Here is a 23,601-nt window from a genome sequence, read left to right on the forward strand (position 1 = left end):
TTCACCAAATAAATTTCCAGCAAGTTATAGCCATTTTAGGACCAAAAGCAAAATTAGCTTATTCTTACCTTTTACTATGCCTATTCAAAACAGCGGTCATCGCAATATCTGTGATGTTACAGCCATTCATTGATAGACTCTGCAAGCTAAGTGGATGTAAAAAAATAAATAAGAAAATAAATCAAATAAAAAAAATCTTTATGGAGTAATTACTGTATTATAATCATAATGACTCTTTTCACATGTACCACAGAGTAAATGAATATAGTAAAAGTTCCTAAAATGTTATTATTATATATTTGATAAAATCACTCTTTAATCAGCAGTAGATTATCATTAGAGGACTACTTGCCCTGCTGCCAGGTAGTCCAGCATATTCAGGAGCTCTGTATGACTGCTAGATCTGCAGCAGAAAAAACATTGATTTTATCAAAATAAGAGCAAACAGCTCAGTAAGTGACACATCATTGGAATCAGGGTCTCTGCCCCTACGTTATGTTGCTCTCAGATGGAGGAGAAAAAACCTGGTGACAGATTCTTTTTAACACTGAGGAAATATTAAAAACTTTGAACAGACTACAGTAACTAAAATTCTAACATTAAGTCTGATATGTTTGTTTTTAGTTAGAAGTCTCGGAAAAAAAAGTCTTTTCTTAGTCCTCTGCTTCTGATTCCACTATAGGAACTTTAATGTAAATCCCCTACTATCAGTTCTTACCATACGCAGGCCTGTGTAAGAGAAATGATGCCTTTATCAGTGGCCCCAGTCCAGCTTATGTCCACTGATGTTAGTCGGGAGCAGAAATTACCGGCATAGGACAAAACTGTGTCTCCTCTAAACATCTCTCCGCTGCAGTTTGTTATATTCAGCTCCTGTGTGAGCAGAATTTAAAAGTTATCCTATTTATATTTATTGAATTTCATTATATTCTGCAACGAAAAATATTGTTATTATTGTTATTATTATTGTTATTAATATTATTATTATTATTATTATTATTATTTATACAATTAGAATTATTATATTCTATAATTTTTTTATATACAATTATTATGTAGGTCTTCAAACTTTATCGTTTTAGTGCCATTTTTTATGAGTCTTTTAGCCAAAAGTAGGAGTAAATTATAAAGGGAAGAAAAGTATAACAATAGATTTAATATTGTTCTTTTTTGATCTCCTGGTTTTAGCTATATCACCACATGGAAAAACTGCAAAAAAAGAAAACTAAGCATGAACATGCAACTCTGAAGGATAGTTTGGTTTCAAAAATGTATTGTCAAATATATTATTTAAGGATTCAGAATTAAACGGGGTTTAAACATCTTCTGTGGTCCACATTGCACTACTCCATTGCCTCCCAGCTTCCTGGTTGCAGATCGAACCCACAGAAGGAGGAGAAGAGATACTCAGACTCTTGGTTGCCTGTACGCTGGCCACTGTGCATCAAGGACAAGTGCTGGTGAGGTGCCTGAAACTTAGTAGAACACGTTTGGAGCTAACCCCTAAAAAGGAGGTGGCCCAAGTGTATGTAATGCCAGAAAATCTCACCAGGTCGGATGCTATAAAACTGACACCAGTGGAAGAAGAAAAACACCAGGGGGTGAGGAGACAGCCTGTTGGGACATCCAGGAGCAGATGGAAGCCAATCTGATGGAGTTCTCACCTCAACAAGTGGGGAAAGTCAAAGAGTTTCTGAGACAATATCAGGAGGTGCTTACCCACCATGATGACGACTTCGGCTACCCCAGAGCCATGTGTGCTGTTCCTACCTGTTTTCTTTACAACTGTTACCTTATGTTATATCCACAATGTCTTATGTTGTTTATGTTTCATGCTTGTCCTCTGCTGCCACCTACTGGTCAGGCCCTTCTATTCCCCTTATTCTTTTTAGTCCAGCCTGTGGGAGTGTTTTCAGCCCTATATGTGAACTCACATCCTGGCATCCATTTTAGTTTTAGTCAGTGCACATGTGAGGATCACATCCCTCTCCTTTGGGCTTATGAAAGGCAAAGTTTTTGACCAGTAGCAGGTCTAGGGGCAATCATCAGAAGACTACCTAAGTAACAGCCACTTGGACCACTGTACTGCTGAATGTTTTCATTAATGGAGGAAAATAAACACTGTTGTTCATCCCATCGTGTGCAGATTTGATTCCTTCCACCCTGGAGTGCTCTGGTCTTGTCTGCCTCACCTAGTGGAAACGAAGGTAAGACTCCTCACACCACTGCCCAACTGCCTACCTTCAATTGCCTTTAACACTAGAAGTCCCAGAGAGGGGTCATTTAACATTTCTACCTTTGGAACCCAGAGACGGGTCGAATGACCTGAAGGATTTTAGCTAACATCCTATAATCACCATCTTTTGTTCTGTAATTAAGGCCATTACTGTCGCACCACAGGAGGTTGTTGTTTTCCATTGAGTTTAGCCATTTAGTTTTTAGTTAGTTCTATTCAGTTTGGACTAAAGGCCACTTTACACACAGAGATAAATCTGTGGCAGATCTGTGGTTGCAGTGAAATTGTGGACAATCAGTGCCAGGTTTGTGGCTGTGTACAAATGGAACAATATGTCCATAATTTCACTGCAACCACAGATCTGCCAAAGATTTATCTCTGTGTGTAAAGTGGCCTTAAGGGTCATTTGACCCTCTTTCGGGACTTCAGGGGCGAGCTCGAAATTTCTGGGACTTCTAGTGTTAAGTGGGGACACAACACCATTAAACACGAAATCCCAACAGGAAATACCATCCCTAGCCGGGAAAGGTAAAAACAGATCCCGTCTCAGATGTACAAGAGGTGAAAGACATATTGTCAAATATACTGCGGAATGGGGTGATTTCAGAGTCCCTAGGCTGCACCTATTGTGTTGGTCTGAAAGAAGGACGGAACACTAAGATTCTGCGTAGACTACCACTGGTTGAACGCCTGTTCAGGACTCATATCCCCTGCCAAGGATCGAAGAGTCACTGCTTGCCCTGGGAAAAGCTAAATACTTATCCTCTCTTAATAAGGCTACTGGTTACTGGCAGGTACACATAGCTGAACAAGATTTGCAAAAAACTGCTTTAATACGCCCCACGGAGTTATTCGAGTTCAACCAGATGCCATGCGGGCTTACCAATGCCCCCGTGACATTCCAATGCCTAATGGAAAGATGTCTAGGAAAATTAAACTTCAAGGCAACCTTGATATCCACTACAGTTCAAAAGTTTAGGGTCACTTAGATATTTCCTTATTTTTGAAAGGAAAGCACATTTTTTTTTCAATTAAATTAAACAAAAATACAGTCCCTGACAGAAGTTCTATCGCTTATCCATGTTATGGAAATAAAAACTTATAACTTGACTTTAAAATCATCCATTGGTTTCATAAATTACTCTTTTGAAAGATGAAACCCTCCCAAATTTGGTTTAAGTTATGAAAATAAAGTTTCTGCAAAGCTGAAATATTGATCATTTAAGGAACACAGAAGGGTCAGATTTTGTCAAGACAAAAGTTTTGTCACCTTGTCATATAATGCACCCAATCCTAGTTTACATCCTCACCTGTGCTCACTAAATGATCGGGTAATTAATGGGTGGGTATAAAAAAAACCCAGCACCCCAAACCTTCAGTTGAACTGCAACTTGACCTCTGACAACATGCCAAAAATCCACCCTACGAACAAAGCCTTGATTATCCAGAGGCTGAAGAACAGATCCACTGCAGAGGTGGCTGGCACCTCAGCATTGAGTACAAAAAATTAAAAAAAGATTTGAATAGACCGGAGATGTTTTTGACAAGCCCAGGTCCGGCAGACCCCGCAAGACAACTGCTCAGGAGGAATGTTTGTTGGTTAGAAAATCCAAAGCCAGCCCCTCTTCCACTGCAGCAGAGCTCCAAAAGGCCTGGTCACCTCAAGTCCCTGTGTCAACTAGAACAGCTTGTAGGATTCTGTCTAAAAATGGCCTCCATGGTCAAATTAGTGCCCAGAAGCCAGCACTAAACACAAGGCAATTAAAATAAAAAATCGTGTGGCATTTGCCAAGTCCCACAGCCTGCTAAAGAGATGGACGCTGGATAAGTGGCAGAAGGTGGATTTCTCTGATGAATCTTCAGTTGAATTACATCACAGCCATCTCAAATACTTCAGGAGACCTACTGGAGCCTGTATGCAGAAAACAGTTAAGTTTGGTGGTGGAAAGATCATGGTTTGGGGTTACATTCAGTATGGGGGTGTGCAAAACATTTGCAAGGTGGAAAGCAATATCAATTGTCTAAAATATCAAGAAGTATTAGCTACCTCTTACATTCCCAATCATAAAAGGAGTCAAATTCTGCAGCAGGATGGTGCTCCATCTCATGCATCCATCTCTACAACAAAGTTCCTCCTGGCAAAGAAGATCAAGGTGCTCAAGGACGGTCCAGCCCAGTCACCATACATGAACATCATTGAGCATGTTTGGGGTAGGATGAAAGAGGAAGCTCAGAAGACAAAACCAAAGAATCAAGATGAACTCTGGGAGGCATATAAGACTGCATTCTTTACTATTCCTGAAGACTTCATCAATAAATTGTATGAACCATTGTTGAACCGCATGGATGCAGTCCTTCAAGCTCATGGAAGTCACGCAAAATATTAAATATGGCTCTAATAGCACCACAACTTCATTCACCAATGTTATGCAACATATCTTTGTTTTGGAAGTTAATTATTTGTTTGAATTTCACATTACTTTCTGTGGGCGACAAAACTTTTGTCTTGCCAAAATCTGACCTTTCTGTGATTATTAAATGATCAATATTTCAGCTTTGCAGCAACTTTATTTTCATAACCTAAACCAAATTTTGGAGGGTTTCAGCTTTCAAAAGAGTAATTTATGAAACCAATGGATGAATTTAAAGTCAGGTTATAAGCTTTTATTTACATAACATGGATAAGCGACAGAACTTCTGTCATGGACTGTACACTCTATAAATTGTTAATGTGGTAAATGACTATTCTAGCTTCAAACGTCTAGTTTTTAATGCAATATCTACATAGGTGTATAGAGGCCCATTAATAACAACCACCACTCCAGTGTTCTAATGGTACATTGTGTTTGCTAACTGTGTTAGAAGGCTAATGGATGTTTAGAAATCCCTTGAAAACCCTTGTGCAAGTATGTTAGCACAGCTGAAAATGGTTTTACTGATTAGAGAAGCTATAAAACTGACCTTCCTTTGAGCTAATTGAGCATCTGGAGCATTACATTTGTTGGTTCCATTAAACTCTCAAAATGGCCAGAAAACGAGAACTTTCATGTGAAACTCAACAGTCTATTCTTGTTCTTAGAAATGAAGGATATTCCATGCAAGAAATTGCCAAGAAACTGAAGATTTCCTACAATGGTGTGTACTACTTCCTTCAGAGGAGAGCACAAACAGGCTCTAACCAGAGTAGAAGAGAAGTGAGAGGCTCTGCTGAACAACAAGACAAGTACATTAGAGTCTCTAGTTTGAGAAATCAATGCCTCACAGGTCCTCAACTGGCAGCTTCATTAAATAGTACCCGCAAAACACCAGTGTCAACGTCTACAGTGAAGAGGCAACTCCAGGATTCTGGCCTTCAGGGCAAAGAAAAAGCCATATCTGAGACTGGCTAATAAAAAGGAAAGATTAATATGGGCAAAAGAACACAGACATTGGACAGAGGAAGATTGGAAAAAGTGTCATGGACAGACGAATCGAAGTTTGAGGTGTTTGGATCACACAGAAGAACATTTGTGAGACACAGAACTACTGAAAAGATGGAAGAGTGCCTGATGCCATCTGTCAAACATGGTGTACGTAAAGCAAAGTTTTAAGGAGAGAAGTTTTCTTTCAAGTAAAAATAATTTCTAGCCTAGTCAATGTCAATGTCTGGACTATATTTTCTATATATCTATATTTCCTTATGCAACTTATTTGATAAATAAAAGTATGATTTCATGGAAAAGGCATAATTGTCTGGGTGACCCCAAACTTTTGAACTGTAGTGTATCTCAGTAAAATTATCATCTTTGCTGCCACCTTCGAGGAGCACGTCAGCAGACTTAGGCAGGTACTGGAGCAGCTTCAGAATCACAGGTTGAAGACTAAAACCTGAAAATGTAATATTTTCCAAAAAGAGAGTACCTGGGGCATACTGTCTCCAGCGAAGCTGTGTATCCCACAAAGGAGAAGGTGGTTGCTGTGCAAAACTGGCCTACGCCTACCACGTTCAGAGGCTTCCTGCACCTGTCCAAATAATATCACCGGTTTATTAAGGACTTTGCCAAAACTGCAGTCCTTTCGCATGAAATACTGAAGGAGACAGCTGGAGGTGACAAGGGTCGGTCCACTCAGTAGGGCCTGAGGCAGGAGGAGACCTTCTGATCGATAAAGATTGTATTGACTGATATCCTGGCATATGCTGACTTCTCTCTTTTGTCCTGAATACAGATGGAAGTCTCTACGATTTGGGGAAAATGTTGGCCATGGTTCAGGAGGGACGAGAGAGGGTGATTGTGAATGCTAGTCATTCTGTGAGAGAATCCGAGAAGAACCCTGATAACTACAGCTCTTTTAAGCTAGAGCTGTTAGACCTTATGTGGGCCATGAAGAAAAAGTTTGCAGAGTACTTTTTGGAGTCAGAAGTCCATGTGTGGACTTATAACATCCCCTCACACACCTGTAAAATGCAAGCTGGGTGCCCTGCAGCAGCAATGGATTGCCAGGATGTCTACATATGGGTACAGAATAACCTATAGATCGAGGGCAGAGAGTTACCCATGCAGACACATTGTCCACAGTAAATCCAGAGCAACCAACTCATGATGTGGATGAAAAGCAGGAGGGAGATCAGACCCCAGACATCAGACTATTCGCAATGGCCCTGGTGGCCACCCAAGGGTCAGAAGAGGAACTCCAATCCTAAAGAGTACAGGGATGTCCCTAAGACGAATTGGTACAGTTACAACAAACCGACCCTGAACTGGCTAAGCCGTGAACGTGGCTGACCCTCAGTCAAAAGCCTACCAGAAAGAAGAGAGTAATCCATTAGATGCAACAATCCCGGAACTTTATCGGGTTCATCCCAATTGCACTGGTCCAGTGTCTATCAGGGTAATAAGGGGTTAATAAGAACCCATAACTGCCACTAAGCTCTAGCTTAATAATGGGGAGGGTCTATGGGAACCCCACCCATTATTAATCTGTAAGTGAAAAGAAATAAACACAAATACCAGTACCAAATCTGCATCTCTTGGCCAAAAAATGCAGAAAAACAGTTTTGACGCCTTTTGGGCGCAGTTTTCTGTCAGGAGGAGCAAATTTGGTGCTGAAATGTCTGCACCAGATTTCAGCACCAAATTTGCACCTCCTGGCAGAAAACCGCACCGAAACGGCGTCAAAACCGTCCATTTTTTTTGCCAAGAAATGCAGATTTGGTGGTGACATTTTTACACCACCCCAAGTGTTATGATGCAATAGTTATTTATTTAATTTTTTTGCCAGGAGGTGTAGATTGGATGCAGGAATATGGTGTAAAAATTTCAGCACCAAATCTGGCTCTCTTAGCAAAAAAAATGCGTCTTTCTGCATGGAGATGCAGATCTGCGGGATCTGATCAGCAGACATGTGCAGCTAACAGGCCTTTTTATATAGAATTAATTGGGTCATATCTATATATAATTGCCTTATTCTGTCTGTCTTTCTGTCTGTCTCTCTTGCTCCAGAATGACGTAATTACAGTGACAACCGTCGCCACACCGCGTGCGCTAAAGAGCCTGCGACCAATGGCTCAGCTAACTGAACAGCCCGAATTACGGGCCGACAGGACAACGCCCGACACTTTTCCCCGCACCCACATGGAGCCCTAACTCCCCGGTGAGTGCTGCACCCCCGGGAGCCCACACCGGCAACCTAGTCGACACATACCCAACGCTCGCCTCCGCCCCCGCACACATTACCCCACTCGGCTCCACCTCCCCCCCGCACGTATACACTGAACAGACACACACACACACATGAATAGTCAACTGTCTCTAGCCATGCAGTCCCCAGCACTGACGTCCTCAGTGCCACTCAGTTCCACACCCCCCGCACTCCGCCACCCACACACATTAGCCTGCTCGGCTCCGCCCCCCGCACTCCGCCCTCCGAATGTATACACTGAACACACACACACACCTGTCCCCAGCCATGCAGTCCCCGTCAACTGACGTCCTCAGCGCCATGGTCCCGCTCGGCTCCACCCCTCCCGCACTCCGCCCCCCGCACACATTACCCCGCAGGATGGGGGCACATGTCAGGATGGTGGCTGCACCACGATGGGGGATCATACCAGCATTGGGCCACATCACAGCATCAGCATATTTTTACTTAACTTTACACTGTTCATGGCCTTCTTTCATTACAAGCCATGGACATTATTAAACATTAGACTCATCTATTAAAACTGTTCCTTCTGTTGTTTGTCATTTTATAACCAATAAACAATTCTAAGAATACTAAATTAAACTTAACCCATCCAGTCCATTCATTACCTTATTATTCAATCTGCTAACCTACATACGTTAGAATCTGGCCACCTTCTAGTAAAGAGATAAATAAATATATATATATATATATATATATATATATATATATATATATATATATATATATAAAATTAACCATTGCTGCTTTTATGACGAGTCCTCAGCAGAGGTTTACTAGGGAGTGCACATGTATACAGGAACCTTATCCGTGGTATTATCTATGGGATATTAATGAGGTGTAGCGTAAAGGGCTTTTTCCGTTTTCTAAGCTAACACAAGGCGAGGTTGTATGACAGAAAACTGAAGAACAAAGAAATTCTTGAAAATGTTGCAGCAAGTAAGAAGAGTTCAGTGAAGTTATGAAGAGAACTCTCCTCCATTTCAGCGGGCGGATGGTGACGTCTCCTGTTCCTCAGGGCTATAATCTCACACTCTTGCCTGCCAGGTATGGTTCCAGGATGTGGTTTTCTTTTGTAAACAAACACGTGAAAGCTCTTCAGACTTCACTGGATATGTCATGGGTGAGGCCATAATGAATGTGCTGCGCCAGAAACATTCCCTGACAGTCTAGTTCTGCACACTGGTGACGTCTGTTCTGCACTTTACATCCTGACTGTATGGCACTGACAGGAGGAGTAAACAGGCACAGGTGCCAAAGCCCCTCCAGGTGGCAGAAGGCGCCCTGCACACTTTGCTGTGCTGTTCAGAGGATAGAAAAAGTTTTCCAGGGTACAAAAGATGAATATGGTATTTCATGTATTCTTTTTGATGAAAAAGGCTTTTGCTACTAGATGTAGACACAGGCAGCAAGAGCAATGTAAGGGCCGCTTGCTCGCCAATAGCTCATCATAGAGCCCCCTCTATATGTTTTTCTAACAATGAACCATAAATTGTGAGCCTTAATTGGAATCTGTAATCAGGTTTTTGCTCCCCCATCTGAGAGCGGCATAATGTAGGGGCAGAGAACCTGATTCCAGCGGTGTCACTTACTGAGCTGTTTTTCTCTGCTGTAGATCTGGCAGTTATACAGAACTCATGAATATGCTGGACTACCTGGCAGCACGCCAAGTAGACCTCTAATGATAATCTGCTGCTGATTATACAGTAATTTTATCAAAACTAAACTAAGCAGCCCAGTAAGTGACATGCTCACATTATGCTGCTCTCATATTAGGTGACAAAACCTGGAGACAGATTCCTGGAATCTATCAACGGGTTTTTGATACCTCATCTGAGAGAACAACTGGGAACAGAAATGACAATAATAATTACATTTATTTATTCTATCAACTTAAAACCATAAAAAAAGAAAAATGATAAAGAAAATGTAAAAAAAATCCTCATAGATAATCCAGGTATTGTCAAAAATACTAAATATGCACAATCAATTATGGAATGTTAATAAAGTAAAGAAACACAGTCCAGATACTAGATAGACAAGTAGGTATAATTCATCAGTGAGAGAGTATATATACTGCATAACAAGAAAAAACTGCATTGATTTAAGCCACAGTGGCAGAGATAAAATGCATTACACAGAGCTGACAAGTGTCATCCAAGGGTTAAAAAAGGACAACATAGAAATAATGTGCAAGTTGATTACACAGAGCTGACAAGTGTCATCCGAGTGTTAAATAGTTACCACATAGAAATAAAGTGAAAGGGTATTACACAGAGTTGACAAGTGTCATCCAAGGGTTAAATAGTTACCACATAGAAATAAAGTGCAAGGGTATTACACAGAGCTGACAAGTGTCATCCAAGGGTTAAATACCACATAGAAATAAAGTGCAAGGGTAATACACAGAGCTGACAAGTGTCATTCAAGGGTAATAAAGTGCAAGGGTAATACACAGAGCTGACAAGTGTCATCCAAGGGTTAAATACCACATAGAAATAAAGTGCAAGGGTATTACACAGAGCTGACAAGTGTCATCCAAGGGTTAAATATGTGCAAAATATAGATAGAGCCAGTGATATGCAGACTGTATGAGTTTAGCTCACAGTGACAGAAATAAAGTGCAAGTGCATTACATCCAAACGTAATACGCAGACTGCATGAACCAGAGTGGCAGAAAGTAAATTTCCTGGAAGAAGATGGTATAGAGCACAGAGGAGACCTCTAAGTCGCATTTTGTGTTAGCTTTGTCGGAGGGGCGATTGGTGATTTAACTTGCACTTTATTTCTATGCTGTAACCCTTGAATGACACTTTCCAGCTTTGTGTAATGCATTTTATTTCTGCTATGTGATTTAAATCAATGCAGTTTGTTCTTGTTGTGCAATATATATACTCTCTCACTGGAGCATTATACCTACTTGTATATCTAGTATCCGAACTGTGTTTTTTGCTTGCAGCAATTCTCTGAGACCATGCACTTGCACTTGCACTTTATTAACATTCCACAGCTGATTGTGCATATTTAGTATTTTTGAAGAGTACCTGTATTAGCTATGTGGATTTTTTTTCTGTTACATTTCCCTTATCATTTTTCTTTTTTTTTTTATGGTTTTAATTTGATGGAATAAATAACTGTAATTATTATTGTCATTTGTGGTCCCGATTGTTCTTTGTAGAATTCTATTGCTATTTTTCTGTCAACCATTATCATTTTATGTCCAACTAAAGGCCCCGTTACACGCAACAACGTATGTAACGATATATATTGCCGGGGTCACAGATTCCGTGACGCACATCCGGCATCGTTAGCGGCGTTGTTGCGTGTGACACCAACGAGTGACTGTTAACGATGGAAAATACTCAACTTATCATTGATCGTTGACACGTCGTTCCTTTTTAAATCGTTGATTGTTGAGGACACAGGTTGTTCGTCGTCCCCTAGGCAGCATACATCGCTATGTGTGACACCTCGGGAACGACGAACTACAGCTTACCTGCGGCCGCCGGCAATGAGGAAGGAAGGAGGTGGGCGGGATGTTATGGCCGCTCATCTCCACCCCTCCGCTTCTATTGGGCGGCCGCTTAGTGACGCCGCTGTGATGCCGCATGAACCGCCCCCCTTAGAAAAGAGGCGGTTCGCCGGCCACAGTGACGTCGCTAGGCAGGTAAGTCCGTGTGACGGCTCCTAACAATATTGTGCGCCACGGGCAGCGATTTGTCCGTGACACACAAACGACAGGGGCGGGTACGCTTGCTAGCGATATCACTAGCAATATCGCTGCGTGTGACAGGGCCTTTATAGGTTGTATAGTGCTCATCTGAGAACAGCATACCATAGGCAAAGTGATCCTGAATCCAACAATGTATCACTTAGATTACTGGGTGCAGCCTTTCTGACACAATCTGAATTGTACATATACAGTAAGATGAAGAAGGAGTGCCGGACTGCCTGGAGTGACATTGTAGACTGAGCAATCATAAGTCCTGTTGTTTTTTGCTTCTTAAACTAACATAGCAATTAAACAACAGATAGGACCTTGACAAGACAGGCATCCCTGAACTCTCTGTGTTAATCCTTGTAGCATGCCGCCTTCAGCTTAGGGTGGCTTTACATGCTGCGATATCCGGCCCGATATCGCTAGCGTGCGTACCCACCCCCATCGTTTGTGCAAAACGGGCATATCGCTGCGCACAAAATCTGGCACCCCCGTCACACATACTTACCTGCATAGCGACGTCGCTGTGACCAGCGTACCGCCTCCTTTCTAAGTCCGTTCGGCGTCACAGCGACGTCACTAAGCGGCCGCCCAATGAAAGCGGAGGGGCGGAGATGAGCAGGACGTAACATCCCGCCCACCTCCTTCCTTCCGCATTGTGGCCGGAGGCAGGTAAGGAGATGTTCCTCGTTCCTGCGGCGTCACACGTAGCGATGTGTGCTGCCGCAGGAACGAGGAACAACTTCGCCCCTGCGACAGCAGCGATAACTGGCAGCGGACCCCCATGTCAACGAGGAGCGATTTTGGACGTTTTTGCAACGATCCAAAATCGCTCCTAGGAGTCACACGCTACGACATTGCTACAGCGGCCGGATGTGCGTCACAAAATCCGTGACCCCAACGAGATCGCTCTAGCGAAAATCGTAGCGTGTAAAGCCCGCTTAACATAGTAAAAAAGCTGCTGAGAGATTCCCATTAACCACTTCTAGACCACCCATAGATGATAAATGTTGGTCTGCGTTATATTCTTCAGTAAGGTTCTAAAATGTCACTGCATTGTATTGTACAGCTACAGAAGCGGGAAGATGTCTGTCAGAAAGCCGAACTCCCTGTAGAGAAGGCCCTGTTGCTAAAAAAGTGCTGGACATACAAAATAGCGCTGATGATGCTTCCACCTACAGATCCAGCGATCATGTCATCACGGAGTGCCGGGCAGGAGACTTCATTTTCCCTGTAACTGGGGCTAATAACCCCTTTAATTTAATTTAATAAATATTTCTACAATTAAAAAGTAATCTCCTCTGTTTTGCTTTAGTTCCTAGTACTTTGTACCTATAGGGACATGGCTCCCTCTTTTTGAGCAGTGCGTCATGTCTATTTAGCTTCCATTAGGTCGGTGTTCTGGGTCCTGCTCTGTTCCATTCTACTTTGAGGCCCGCTGACACATAGAGACGTGAGTCACCAGAGTTAGGGACCATCTTGATTAGGTACACCTTGTAGCAGTGAGATGACTTTTACACTCTTTTGATCAAAATAGTGTCATTGAAGTACCCTATGTTATTTACATACACTATTACTATTTACAGTATTTATTTACTTACTGCAGGGTATTTGCTCATTGTTTTTATCTATATTTATGTTTGCTAATGGCTACAGTGTGACTGTGTATCTACACATTGCACTTATACCAACAGGTGTGCCAACATATTTTTTTGGATTTCCTTTTTCTATACTCTTTTTACTAAAAGGCTACTTACCCTCAATATGACAGAGTGTTAAAAAGCTAAAAAGAGTGTTAAAGAGCAGAAGTTCAGGTTTGGCAGGTCCGGCCGGACTTAAAAAAAATAATTCCAGTTAGGGACTGGACTTGAACCGCTAAACCGTAACTTTAGCCCAGACGCCAAACCCCATATAAATCTATGTGGACCCGAACTTGTGTGCTGGAAAATTATGTTAGTAAGTTCTAGGGTGCTGCAAAAGGAACAAATATTGGGATTAGAGCAGGACAATTACATATACCAAGTCTCCTGAGTCGCTGTCACACTGCTTCCGAGTCTGTTCATTAACTCTCATGCATTTTCACTGCTTCCCCAGCTCACCCATTGTGACAGCATCTGTGATTGGATGTAGCTGTGTTTTGATACACAGACAAGCTAACGCACCCAGCTGGGGGCTGCAGCCTGTAGCTGTCTGCTTTATCTGCACTGGGTATCAATATACGGGGGACCCTATGTCTTTTTTTTCCAATTATTTATTTATTTTTACACGTCACAACCAATCACAGCCGGCAGTGTGAGTGCAACCAATCACAGACTCTGTCACAGAAGACAGGCTTGGGAAATGTCGCAACCCAGTGGTCCAGTTGCTATGGTAACATTGCCCTCCTCACAGGGGGTGACGTTATACCTGGAAGCAAGAGGGAGGTACCCTATGCTAGGTGCACAAGCACTCAACACTTCCTAACTCCAGACCAGAAGGGGGAGCTCAAGAACCCGGTTTGAGGGGAGCTTCCCTATGCATTCCTGCAGGAGGGGTTAGTACACACACACACACACACACAAGTGAAACTGAAAGAGCAGAACAAGTCAAGAGTGGAGAGAAGATGGTCGATGAAAAAGGGAGCTGCGCTATAGCTTCCTCAGGGCCGAGCGCAGAGGATCAGACACCGGAGTCAAAGGCTGCAAGGGTATTGAAGTCCCCACAACTAAAGCCGGAGGGAAGGAGACTGCAGGTCTTCTGGCTCACAGAGCGTCCGAGGCACAGCAGCATAGTAAAGCCAGGAGCCGTGATCGCAGAAGCGGCACCAGTAAAAGGCTCGCGCTGCCTGTAATACAGGTGAGAACCAGAACCGACATGAGGAAGAGGGTCACAGCGTAGCTTCAAGCCACAGGGACCCACACATTACTGCGCAAGAAGGAAGGCTTTTGGACCCACCCGGCTAGGTGGATCCCCTCAATTGCTTCCAGGCTGACCGGACCTCCGTTACTAGCTCAACCAGTATCCCAGGCCTGTATCATCTACTACCGAGTAAAAGGTAAAGGAAACTACGGCGCCTGTGTTGTCCAGTTATTGCCGGCATCTTCAGTCCTGCACCCCAACGTTAAGTCCCTCCATCATTTGTAAAGACTACTACTCCCAACAGCCATGGAGCTCAGCGCTACCTTTGGAAAGCTATACCAACTCAGCTGCATCACCACCAACCTCAAGGGAACTGAATGGCGGCGGCACCTATCTGGCCGCATACCACAGGTGGCGTCACGACATCTCCCTTGTAAATATAATTCTCACCACCACCGCCATTTAAAATGACACTGCCGGAATCACGAAACCGGGCCCTGTAGCCGTGACATCCTTCGAGCAGAGCAGGCCCAGTAACAAGTAATCCCCAGGTTCCCCGGTGCAGGCATATCAGAAGCAGTGAATATGAATGAGAGTTAATTATCAGGCCCGGAAGCAGTGTGACATCCATGTGGAGACTTGGTAAGTACATTATAACTGTCCTGCTCTAATTTCCATTTTGCTTCCATTTTACTTTTTTTTAAATTTTCTTATTTTTATCCGGGTGGCCGAACTTGAATATTAACACGGGCTTCCCTGAGAAGTCCATGTTTGGGGTCCATGCATAGACACTAAAGGGCACTTTACACACAACGGCATCGCTAGCGATGTCGCTGGTGAAAGTGAGTCGCCCCATGCCAAAGTGGTCGCCTCAGGGACTCCGCTCCACCTCCAGGGGCGCCGCAGGGACTTCTCTTTAGGATTTTCTCTGGCAACAGGTATGTCAGGTTCACTTGCATAGGAGTCGTAACGCCACTCTCGGTTTTCGGTCAGGGTGGTGACCGCCACTGCAATTTAACGAGCATCTGGGAGCTGATGGTATCTGCAGTCTGGTGGTATGGCCTCCCAAGAGTGAGGCTGGCCCCAGGGGCTCGGGTGTGTGTGTGTGTGTGTGTGTGGAACCACAGGTCGCAGAATATCTCAAGCACAGTCCGAGGTGTCTTTCAACTTGTTTACTCACTTTCAGTTGGCGTTGTGAGGTAACCCGAGCGATGCTCAGATACACCAGGTGGGAACCAGGTATCCATCAGGCTGATGTAGTGGTGACTGTTAGCTCGCCTTCCTAGCACTTCTTGTTTTGGACAACCCCTGACTTAAAGTACCATGGGATTCATTCAGGGAAGTCACAGCTGCCTTTTCTCCCCTTTCTGGCCTGTTTGCTGGCAGCGTGGACCAAGGTGGATAGCTTCAGGCTCGATCCTCCTTATGGGCCCCCTCATTGCTGCTGATGCTCGGACTCTGTGTTGGTTGGGGTAGGACTTGTTGTCCACCCCATCGGCAGGTTTAGCAGACCACTAAATGGATGTCTGACTTTAGGGACCTGTTCCCCGTGTGTGACTAGCCCTCCAGAAGTCTCCGTACACGACCAGCTGATTCCGTCAGTGTCCTCTTGACCAACTGGCTTCCTCAGCGTCTTTCTGTCTAACTTCTGGTGACCGTTCTCTCCCGCCAACAGCCACTACACTTGCAGGGTCTGACTAGCGTGTCTGCGTGCCAGCTCTCCGCTTCAGACTCGGCTCAACTCCTCTCTCCTACTCCTTTCTCTCCGACTGCCACTGCAACACTCTAGCTTCCAGTCCCTCCCCTCACCACTAGCTGAGATGTGGAGGCCATGCCCCCTCCTGGGTCTGCCCAGGGGTCCCCTCTAAGGTGTGTGTGTGTGTGTGTGTGTGTGAGACCTGGTCACTATGTGTCTGTGCGTACACACCCTATTCAGCCTTTAGGATTACCTGTTTGCACTCACCCAGCATGGGTGCAGTACTCAGTGGTGCCTGAGAAGATCAAGGGCACCACAAAAGCATCCGCCCCCTTCAGTTGTACGTCAAAGGCAAATTGCTGCCCGTGGCGCACAACATCGCTAACAGCCGTCACACGTACTTACCTGCCTAGCGACGTCGCTGTTGCCGGCGAACCGCCTCCTTTCTAAGGGGGCGGTTCGTGCGGCGTCACAGCGGCGTCACTAGGCGGCCACCCAATTGAAGCGGAGGGGCGGAGATGAGCGGCCGTAACATCCCGCCCACCTCCTTCCTTCCTCATTTCCGGCGGCTGCAGGGACGGTGATGTTCCTTGTTCCTGCGGTGTAACACATAGCGATGTGTGCTGATGCAGGAACGATGAACAACATCGTACCTGCAGCAGCAACGATATTTGAGATTAGAACGAAGTGTCAATGATCAACGATATGGTGAGTATTTTTGATCGTTAACAGTCATTCCTGCATTTCCACGCAACGACGTCGCTAACATGGCCAGTTGTGCGTCACGAATTCTGTGACCCCAACAACATCTCGTTAGCGATGTCGTTGCGTGTAAAGTGGTGTGTGATTGTGCGGTACGGACCCCGTACTTTACAGTTTGAGTTTGACCATCACTAGTTGTGATAAGATGCATGCGGAGCAATTAAATAATCCTGGATGATTGGAATGAGGTTAGGAAGAAAAAAGAACTCACACCAGATGTGTTTCGAGCGTAACGTTCTTAGACATCCTGCAACATGTTTCATGATTTTGAAAGAAAATACCATTAAAGTTGGATTTTATTAGAAAAAAAAAAGCATGGAAGCTGGATCATTTTCTTCTTTGTTCACCATTTTATTGCAATGTTGCGGTGACCAACAAAAAGTAAATCTGGCGTTTTGATTTTTTTTCTTGCTATGCAAAAATGTTCTTCAAAAAAATTCTTCTAAATTAAATCTTCTTTTTCATTTTGAAGAACATTTTTGCAGGAACTTGATAAAAACTTGTTTCTTCCTAACCTTATTACAAAATTCAGGATTAAATACGTGGTTAAATCTGCGCTGCTGTCAGTGAAGGAGTCCAATGTTATAGCAGAATTGAAAATAAAACGTGGCTTATTCAATGTGTTTGAAAGTAAACTTAACTTCTTCAGGAAAGGCCACCAAAAGTACATTGGACTCCTTCACTGACAGCAGCGCTGGATTAGCCACATTTTTATTCCAGTCTTCCCCTAGATTTTGTACCTAAGACCTTGTGGCTCATGGTTCGTGCGGCAGCTGTACATGCAATATACACTAGTTGTGGGTCACACAACCGGACCAGGTGAGCGGTTTTGCTTCTTTTAGCTTTCTGGCATGCTTGGCTCCTATTCCACATTTTATCTACACTTTTTTCCTGTCTATATTAACCTCATTACATTGAATTAATGACAGTATGAAAATGATATCATTGCAATGTCCCAATTTACCTGGAGAGATTCTTTGCAGTGCTGAAAAAGCTGTCTAAAGCCAAAGTCTGTGATATTTTGTGAGTCATCATGACAGCGATATAGAGATATTGTCTCTGGGTGATGACGTCCTATACTGACCAGACAAGAATCCTTTAAGGAATGGCAGTCTGTTATCTTGATTACTTTCCCTAAATGAAAAACAATAAGAATGAAAAATACAAGTTTGGTGGAAATGTAACTTCCATACTCAGCGTAAAAAACCTTTATATTAATATTTTGCTGCTTTACCTCTTCACTTGCAATGTTCCTGCAAGTATTGACTGCTTTGAGAGCTCCTCAGTGGTTGTCACAAGACTTTAGAATGGTAAATCAGCCAGTTGTCATTTTGGGAAATCAATGGGACTAAAGTAATTTTGAGAATACGGTATTACACACTAGGGTTTTTTGTTACTTTTAGTCAACCCCTTTACCATTGGGCGATTTTCCGTTTTATCCTCCACTTCTTTCAAGAGCCATAACTTTTTTTTTATTTGGCAGTCAATATAGCCATATGAGGGCTTGTTTTTGAGGGACGAGTTGTAGTTTTGAGTGAAACCATTCACTCTACTCCATGTTGTACTGGAAATCGGGGAAAAATTCCAACATGGTTGTTTTTTAGGGTTTTTATTTACCATGTTCACTACATGGTAAAACTGACCTGGCAGTATGAATCTCTAGGTCAGTACGAGTTCCTAGATACCAAACATGTATAATATTACTTTTATCTAAATGGTGAAAAAAAAATTCAGAAGTTTGTAAAAAAAAAAAAAAAAAGGAATTGCACTTTTGTCGCCATTTTACGAGACCCATAGCGTTCTCATTTTTTGGATTCTGGGGCTGTGTGATGCCTTATTTTTTACATGTTGAGGTTATGTTCTTAATTATACCATTTTTTGGGTAGATATGATGTCTTGATCACCTGTTATTGCATTTTATTGGATAAATAGATGAAAACTCCAGCTCACCCCGGAGACCGCTCAAGTTCGTCTGTAGTTGAAAGCAAAGAATCCCGCTGCTGCTTCAGCGCCAGACACAGGTGAAAAAAGAAGAAAATTATCCAGCTTAGATGCTTTTTTTTTTCTAATAAAATCCAATTTTAATGGTATTTTCTTTCAAAATCATGAAACATGTTGCATGATTTGTGAGTAATATAGCAGGTTCATAGGAATTGCAGAACTCACACCAGATGTGTTTCGAGCGTAACACTCTTAGACATCCTGCAACATGTTTCATGATTTTGAAAGAAAATACCATTAAAGTTGGATTTTATTAGAAAAAAAAAGCATGGAAGCTGGATCATTTTCTACTTTTTTCACCATTGCATTTTACTGCAATGTTGCGGTGACCAAAAAAACGTAAATCTGGCGTTTTGATTTTTTTTCTTGCTACGCCCTTTACCGATCAGATTAACTGATTTTTATATTTTAATTGGGAATTTCTGAATGTGGAGATACCAAATATGTGAATTTTTTATTATTATTGTTTTATTTTCAGTGGGGGCAAAAGGGAGTGATTTGAACTTTTAGGGTGCGACCGCACTTTGAGTTTCCACCTGCATTTCAGGTGCTTTTTAGGTCCGTTTTGAGAAGCACCTTTTTCATGCCAAAAGGCATGCGTTTTGATTTTCCAGCAAAGTCAATGGAAAATGGTTATTTTCAGACCACACTTTGCGTTTCTAAACGCTGCGTTTAATTTGCATATTTTGTGGCAAAAACCATGCGATCAAAGAAGCAGCATGTCAATTGTTTTTGCCATTTTGGCTGCGTTCTAGACCCATTGAAATGAATGAGTTGTAGAAAATCGCTGCCAAAATGTTAAGCAGTGCGCTTGCATTGCATTATTATAGCAAGCCACATGCTTTTTCTTAACATAACAAAGGCACTTCTTTCGTCTTTCTCTCTGTTAGTCGGTCTCTCTCTCTCTCTATGTCTCTATCTCTCTCTCTGTCCATGTCTGTCTCTCCCTCCCACCCCATCTCTCATAATCACCAATCCATGATCACCGACGCGGCGCTGCACGGCGTTCTCACTGTGGCGGCTTCTTCTCTTTTGAAAATGACGGCCGCTCATTAATCCATCAAGTATTCCCTGCTTTCCCCCGCCCACCGGCGCTATGATTGGTTGCAGTCAGACACACCCCCACGCTGAGTGACAGCTGTCTCACTGCAACCAATCACAGCCACCGGTGGGCGTGTCTATATCGAGCAGTAAAAAAAAAAAATAAATAAATGAAAAAAACTTACGTGCGGTTACCCCGCATTTGGATACCAGCCAGGGTAAAGCCACACGGCTGAAGGCTGGTATTCTCAGGATGGGAAGCTCCATGTTATGGGGAGCTCCCCGGCCTAACAATATCAGCCAGCAGCTGCCCGGAATTGCCGCATGCATTAGATGCGACAGTCTCGGGACTTTACCGGCTCATCCCGAATTGCCCTGATGCGATGGCAAACGGGGTAATAAGGAGTTAATGGCAGCAGCCCATAGCTGCCACTAAGTCCTAGGTTAATCATGGCAGGCGTCTCCCCGAGATACCTTCCATGATGAACCTGTAAGTTAAAGTAAATAAACACACACATCCAAGAAATCTTTTATTTGTAATGAAAGACAAAAAAACACCCTCTTTCACGACTTTATTAACCCCTCAGAAACACCTCCAGGTCCGATGTAATCCACGCAAGGTCCCCCGATGCTTCCAGCTCTGTTACATCGGAAGCTGACAGGAGCGGCAGTAGAACACCGCCGCTCCTGTGAGCTCTATGCAGCAACTGAAGTGAGTCGCGCGATCAGCAGCGCTGTCACTGAGGTTACTCGCAGCCACCACTCTCCGGTGGAGGACTGCAGCTGTGGCCGCGAGTAACCTGAGTGAAAGCACAGCTGATCGCGCGGCTCACTGCAGTCACTCAGGGAATTTGCGATCACAGGTGAATACTTCACGTGTGACCGCAAATCAAGCCGTGGCACACGCACAGAGCCGCGCGATCACAATGAAGTCAGGTGAAGTTCATCCGAGTTCATTCTGATCGCGCGGCACTGTCCGCAGCCAGCCATGACAGTGACAGTGCGGTCCCACTCGGCTCTGCTGCAAGTCTATGGGGATGCTGCAGAGCCAAGTGGGTGCGTTCTGTGAAAAATGTGCATTCTGGATGCTTTTCCCACTCTGTCTATGGCAGAGAAAGCATCCAGAATGCATGAATTCTCACCAGGAATGTCCGCACATTGCATTCTGCCGAATGCGTCTCAGAACGCAGCTTTTTCGGCTGCGTTCTGAGACGCACGCGCAGTGACTTACACGCTGCACAATAGAACGCAAAGTGCGGTCGCACCCTTAGGTTTTTTTATTTTTTCATATTTTTAAAAACTATTTTTTACATTTTTTATTGCTTCTACTAGTCCCCTTAAGGGACTTTATACCTGTACGATCACTTCTGCTGTTCAGAGAAATGCTTCAGTATCCTTCTGAACAGCAGAAAAACTGTTCTCCTGTGAATACCAGCGCTCTGCTGACATTCACAGGAAGCAAGTCATGAAAGCAACTGAGGGTTATTAGCTGACCAAGTGTAGTCATGACAACCCATTGGGGCTCCATGATCGAGTCACGGGGTCACCGATGGCAGCGGGGAACAGTGCGATCCCTGCCGGAGCGTGTTAGATCACGCTGTCAGAATTTCACAGCGTGATCTAAGGGGTTAATAGGCGCAGATGGATCAGTGATCCACCCGCATCGGTTAGCTGCACGTCTGCTGATCAGATCAGCATATATATGTGGGCAGTGTCAGACTGGCTACCGGAGGAACCGCCAGCAATACCAAGTCTGGCTGCGGTTACCTGCATTGAACTCCGGAACTCTCACCTGAGCTCCGGAGTGCAGCCTGGACTGAACTCAGGGTTTTCAGGACTGAACCGCGAGCGCCGAATGATTCCCCGGCGATTGCGGTTCAGTTCATGTCACAGCTGTGGACAGGCCTGGTTGGACTCCGGAGCTCAGGTGAGAGCTCCGGAGTTCAATGCAGGTAACCACAGCCAGGCCTGGTATTACTGGTGGGTCCTCCGATAGCCAGTCTAACACTGTATGTGGGGAACAATGCAGGCTCGCCGCATGAGCCAGTGTTAAAAAGAGGAAGGCAACCAAGGACGTATAGGTATGTCCTAAGTCATAAAGGGGTTAAAGTTCTTATATAAAAAATATCGGGGTTAGATTTTTTTCCTTGCTGATTCCTATCAGTAAATAGTAATGTTTTCCTAGTATTTTGATGACTACGATAAACATTATGTGCCTGATTCATCAAGACTGGCGTTTTCACCATTGGGGCCATGCTTCATGAAGAGGTGCTATATCAGAAATCTCACTCCCCCACCATAAACCCTCTTTTGCCCTACCACACATTTTGTCAGAGCTGAGAGAAACTCGGATGATAATACAAAAGTCGTAATATTTAAATATTTACGCGCAAACTCTGTGCTGTGGCTAAATTTTGCGGGGTTTTTTTAAGCTTTTACACCAGAACACTGGTGTGAAAGCTATGATAAATCGGGCTTATGTACTTATTTATACTGAATATTGAACTATTACTATATTCTTATATATTTAAAGTTTTCTTCTGTCTGTTCTCTAATGAAGTGTTATACGGGTGCTATCTGGAGACATAGCACTGCAGATTAATTGCACACTACTTGTTCTGTGACACTTTGTTCTTTTGTCTACCTCTCATTTAAGGGAGAAATATTAGTATTTGTTACTGCTGACTGCACTGTCCCTATGCAACCAGGCTAAACATTGTGAGCTTATCTGCCTGAGTAACCAGCACCATGAATTCTAGTACTGGGACTGTATGTGGCAAACAAGTTTTATTTAGTGATCGTGACGTTGTGCTTTGATCCCTCAAAGTCCTGCTCACGGCTTGTTTGTCCAAGGTGTTAATAGAGTGTACTGAATTCTACAATAGGAATTACACAGTGTACAGATAGCATTTGTATGGATTCTCTCTTTTAACGGCCTTCAGCTCAATCTCGAGCCATGGCGGCTTTATGGATGAATGCTTTGTAGGAAGATCGATCTTGTGCAAGCCTAGATAGGTCCACTAGGGTTTTCTCCATCGTTTTCTTGTTCAAATGATTTTTATTAGGTTTTATAGTTAACAAATCTTGAAATCATGCGTTAGAAAATGTAAGGACATATAGATAGTAATAACAAGGTTAAGAAAATCACATATTTTGACCCCCCAGTTTGTTAGTGTTGATACATCAAGCAGTATATTTTGTTGGTCAAATTAATTGCTTATGAATTAACTTTTTGCAAAACATAACTAAACAACAAATAAAATTAACAACTTCCTGACATGGATTCCATAGACAGTCCAGCAAATTTGCGAGATCAAAACATATAATTCTAGTGAGTTTTAGATCAGGGAGATATCAAAGACTAGTGCTTCAAGCCTGGAATTATTAGTGAGCTTGTATTTCTCGGATATAGTTAGTGTTTCCTTAACGTCAGTTGGGCTGTATAGCTTGTCGGTGATTGGGCTCTAGCCATGGGTCCCATTTGGTGAGGTACTTGGTTTGAGTATTATTTTTTTTGGCATAATAGTACTCTAAAGTTTTATGTAGAGTAAAGCTATGTGCGCACGTTGCGTACTAGCCCTGCAGAAATTTCTGCAGCGATCTGAAGAGCACACACGCGCTTCAAAT

The 23,601-nt window shown here is 43.4% G+C and overlaps 1 protein-coding gene across 1 annotated transcript in view; it reads right to left on the minus strand.

Moving 5' to 3' along the window:
* LOC142296579 (uncharacterized) overlaps nt 1-23,601 on the minus strand; it is a 152,242-nt gene that overhangs the window by 46,568 nt on the left and 82,073 nt on the right. The window contains exons 8-10 of the mRNA XM_075340358.1: nt 17,897-18,066; nt 719-873; nt 69-146 (exon numbers count right to left, since the gene is read on the minus strand). Coding sequence (XP_075196473.1) covers nt 69-146; nt 719-873; nt 17,897-18,066 — 403 coding nt within the window. The remainder of the gene's footprint in view (nt 1-68; nt 147-718; nt 874-17,896; nt 18,067-23,601) is intronic.

This window comes from Anomaloglossus baeobatrachus, chromosome 1 (genome assembly GCF_048569485.1).
Source record: "Anomaloglossus baeobatrachus isolate aAnoBae1 chromosome 1, aAnoBae1.hap1, whole genome shotgun sequence".
Classification (NCBI taxonomy): domain Eukaryota; kingdom Metazoa; phylum Chordata; class Amphibia; order Anura; family Aromobatidae; genus Anomaloglossus; species Anomaloglossus baeobatrachus.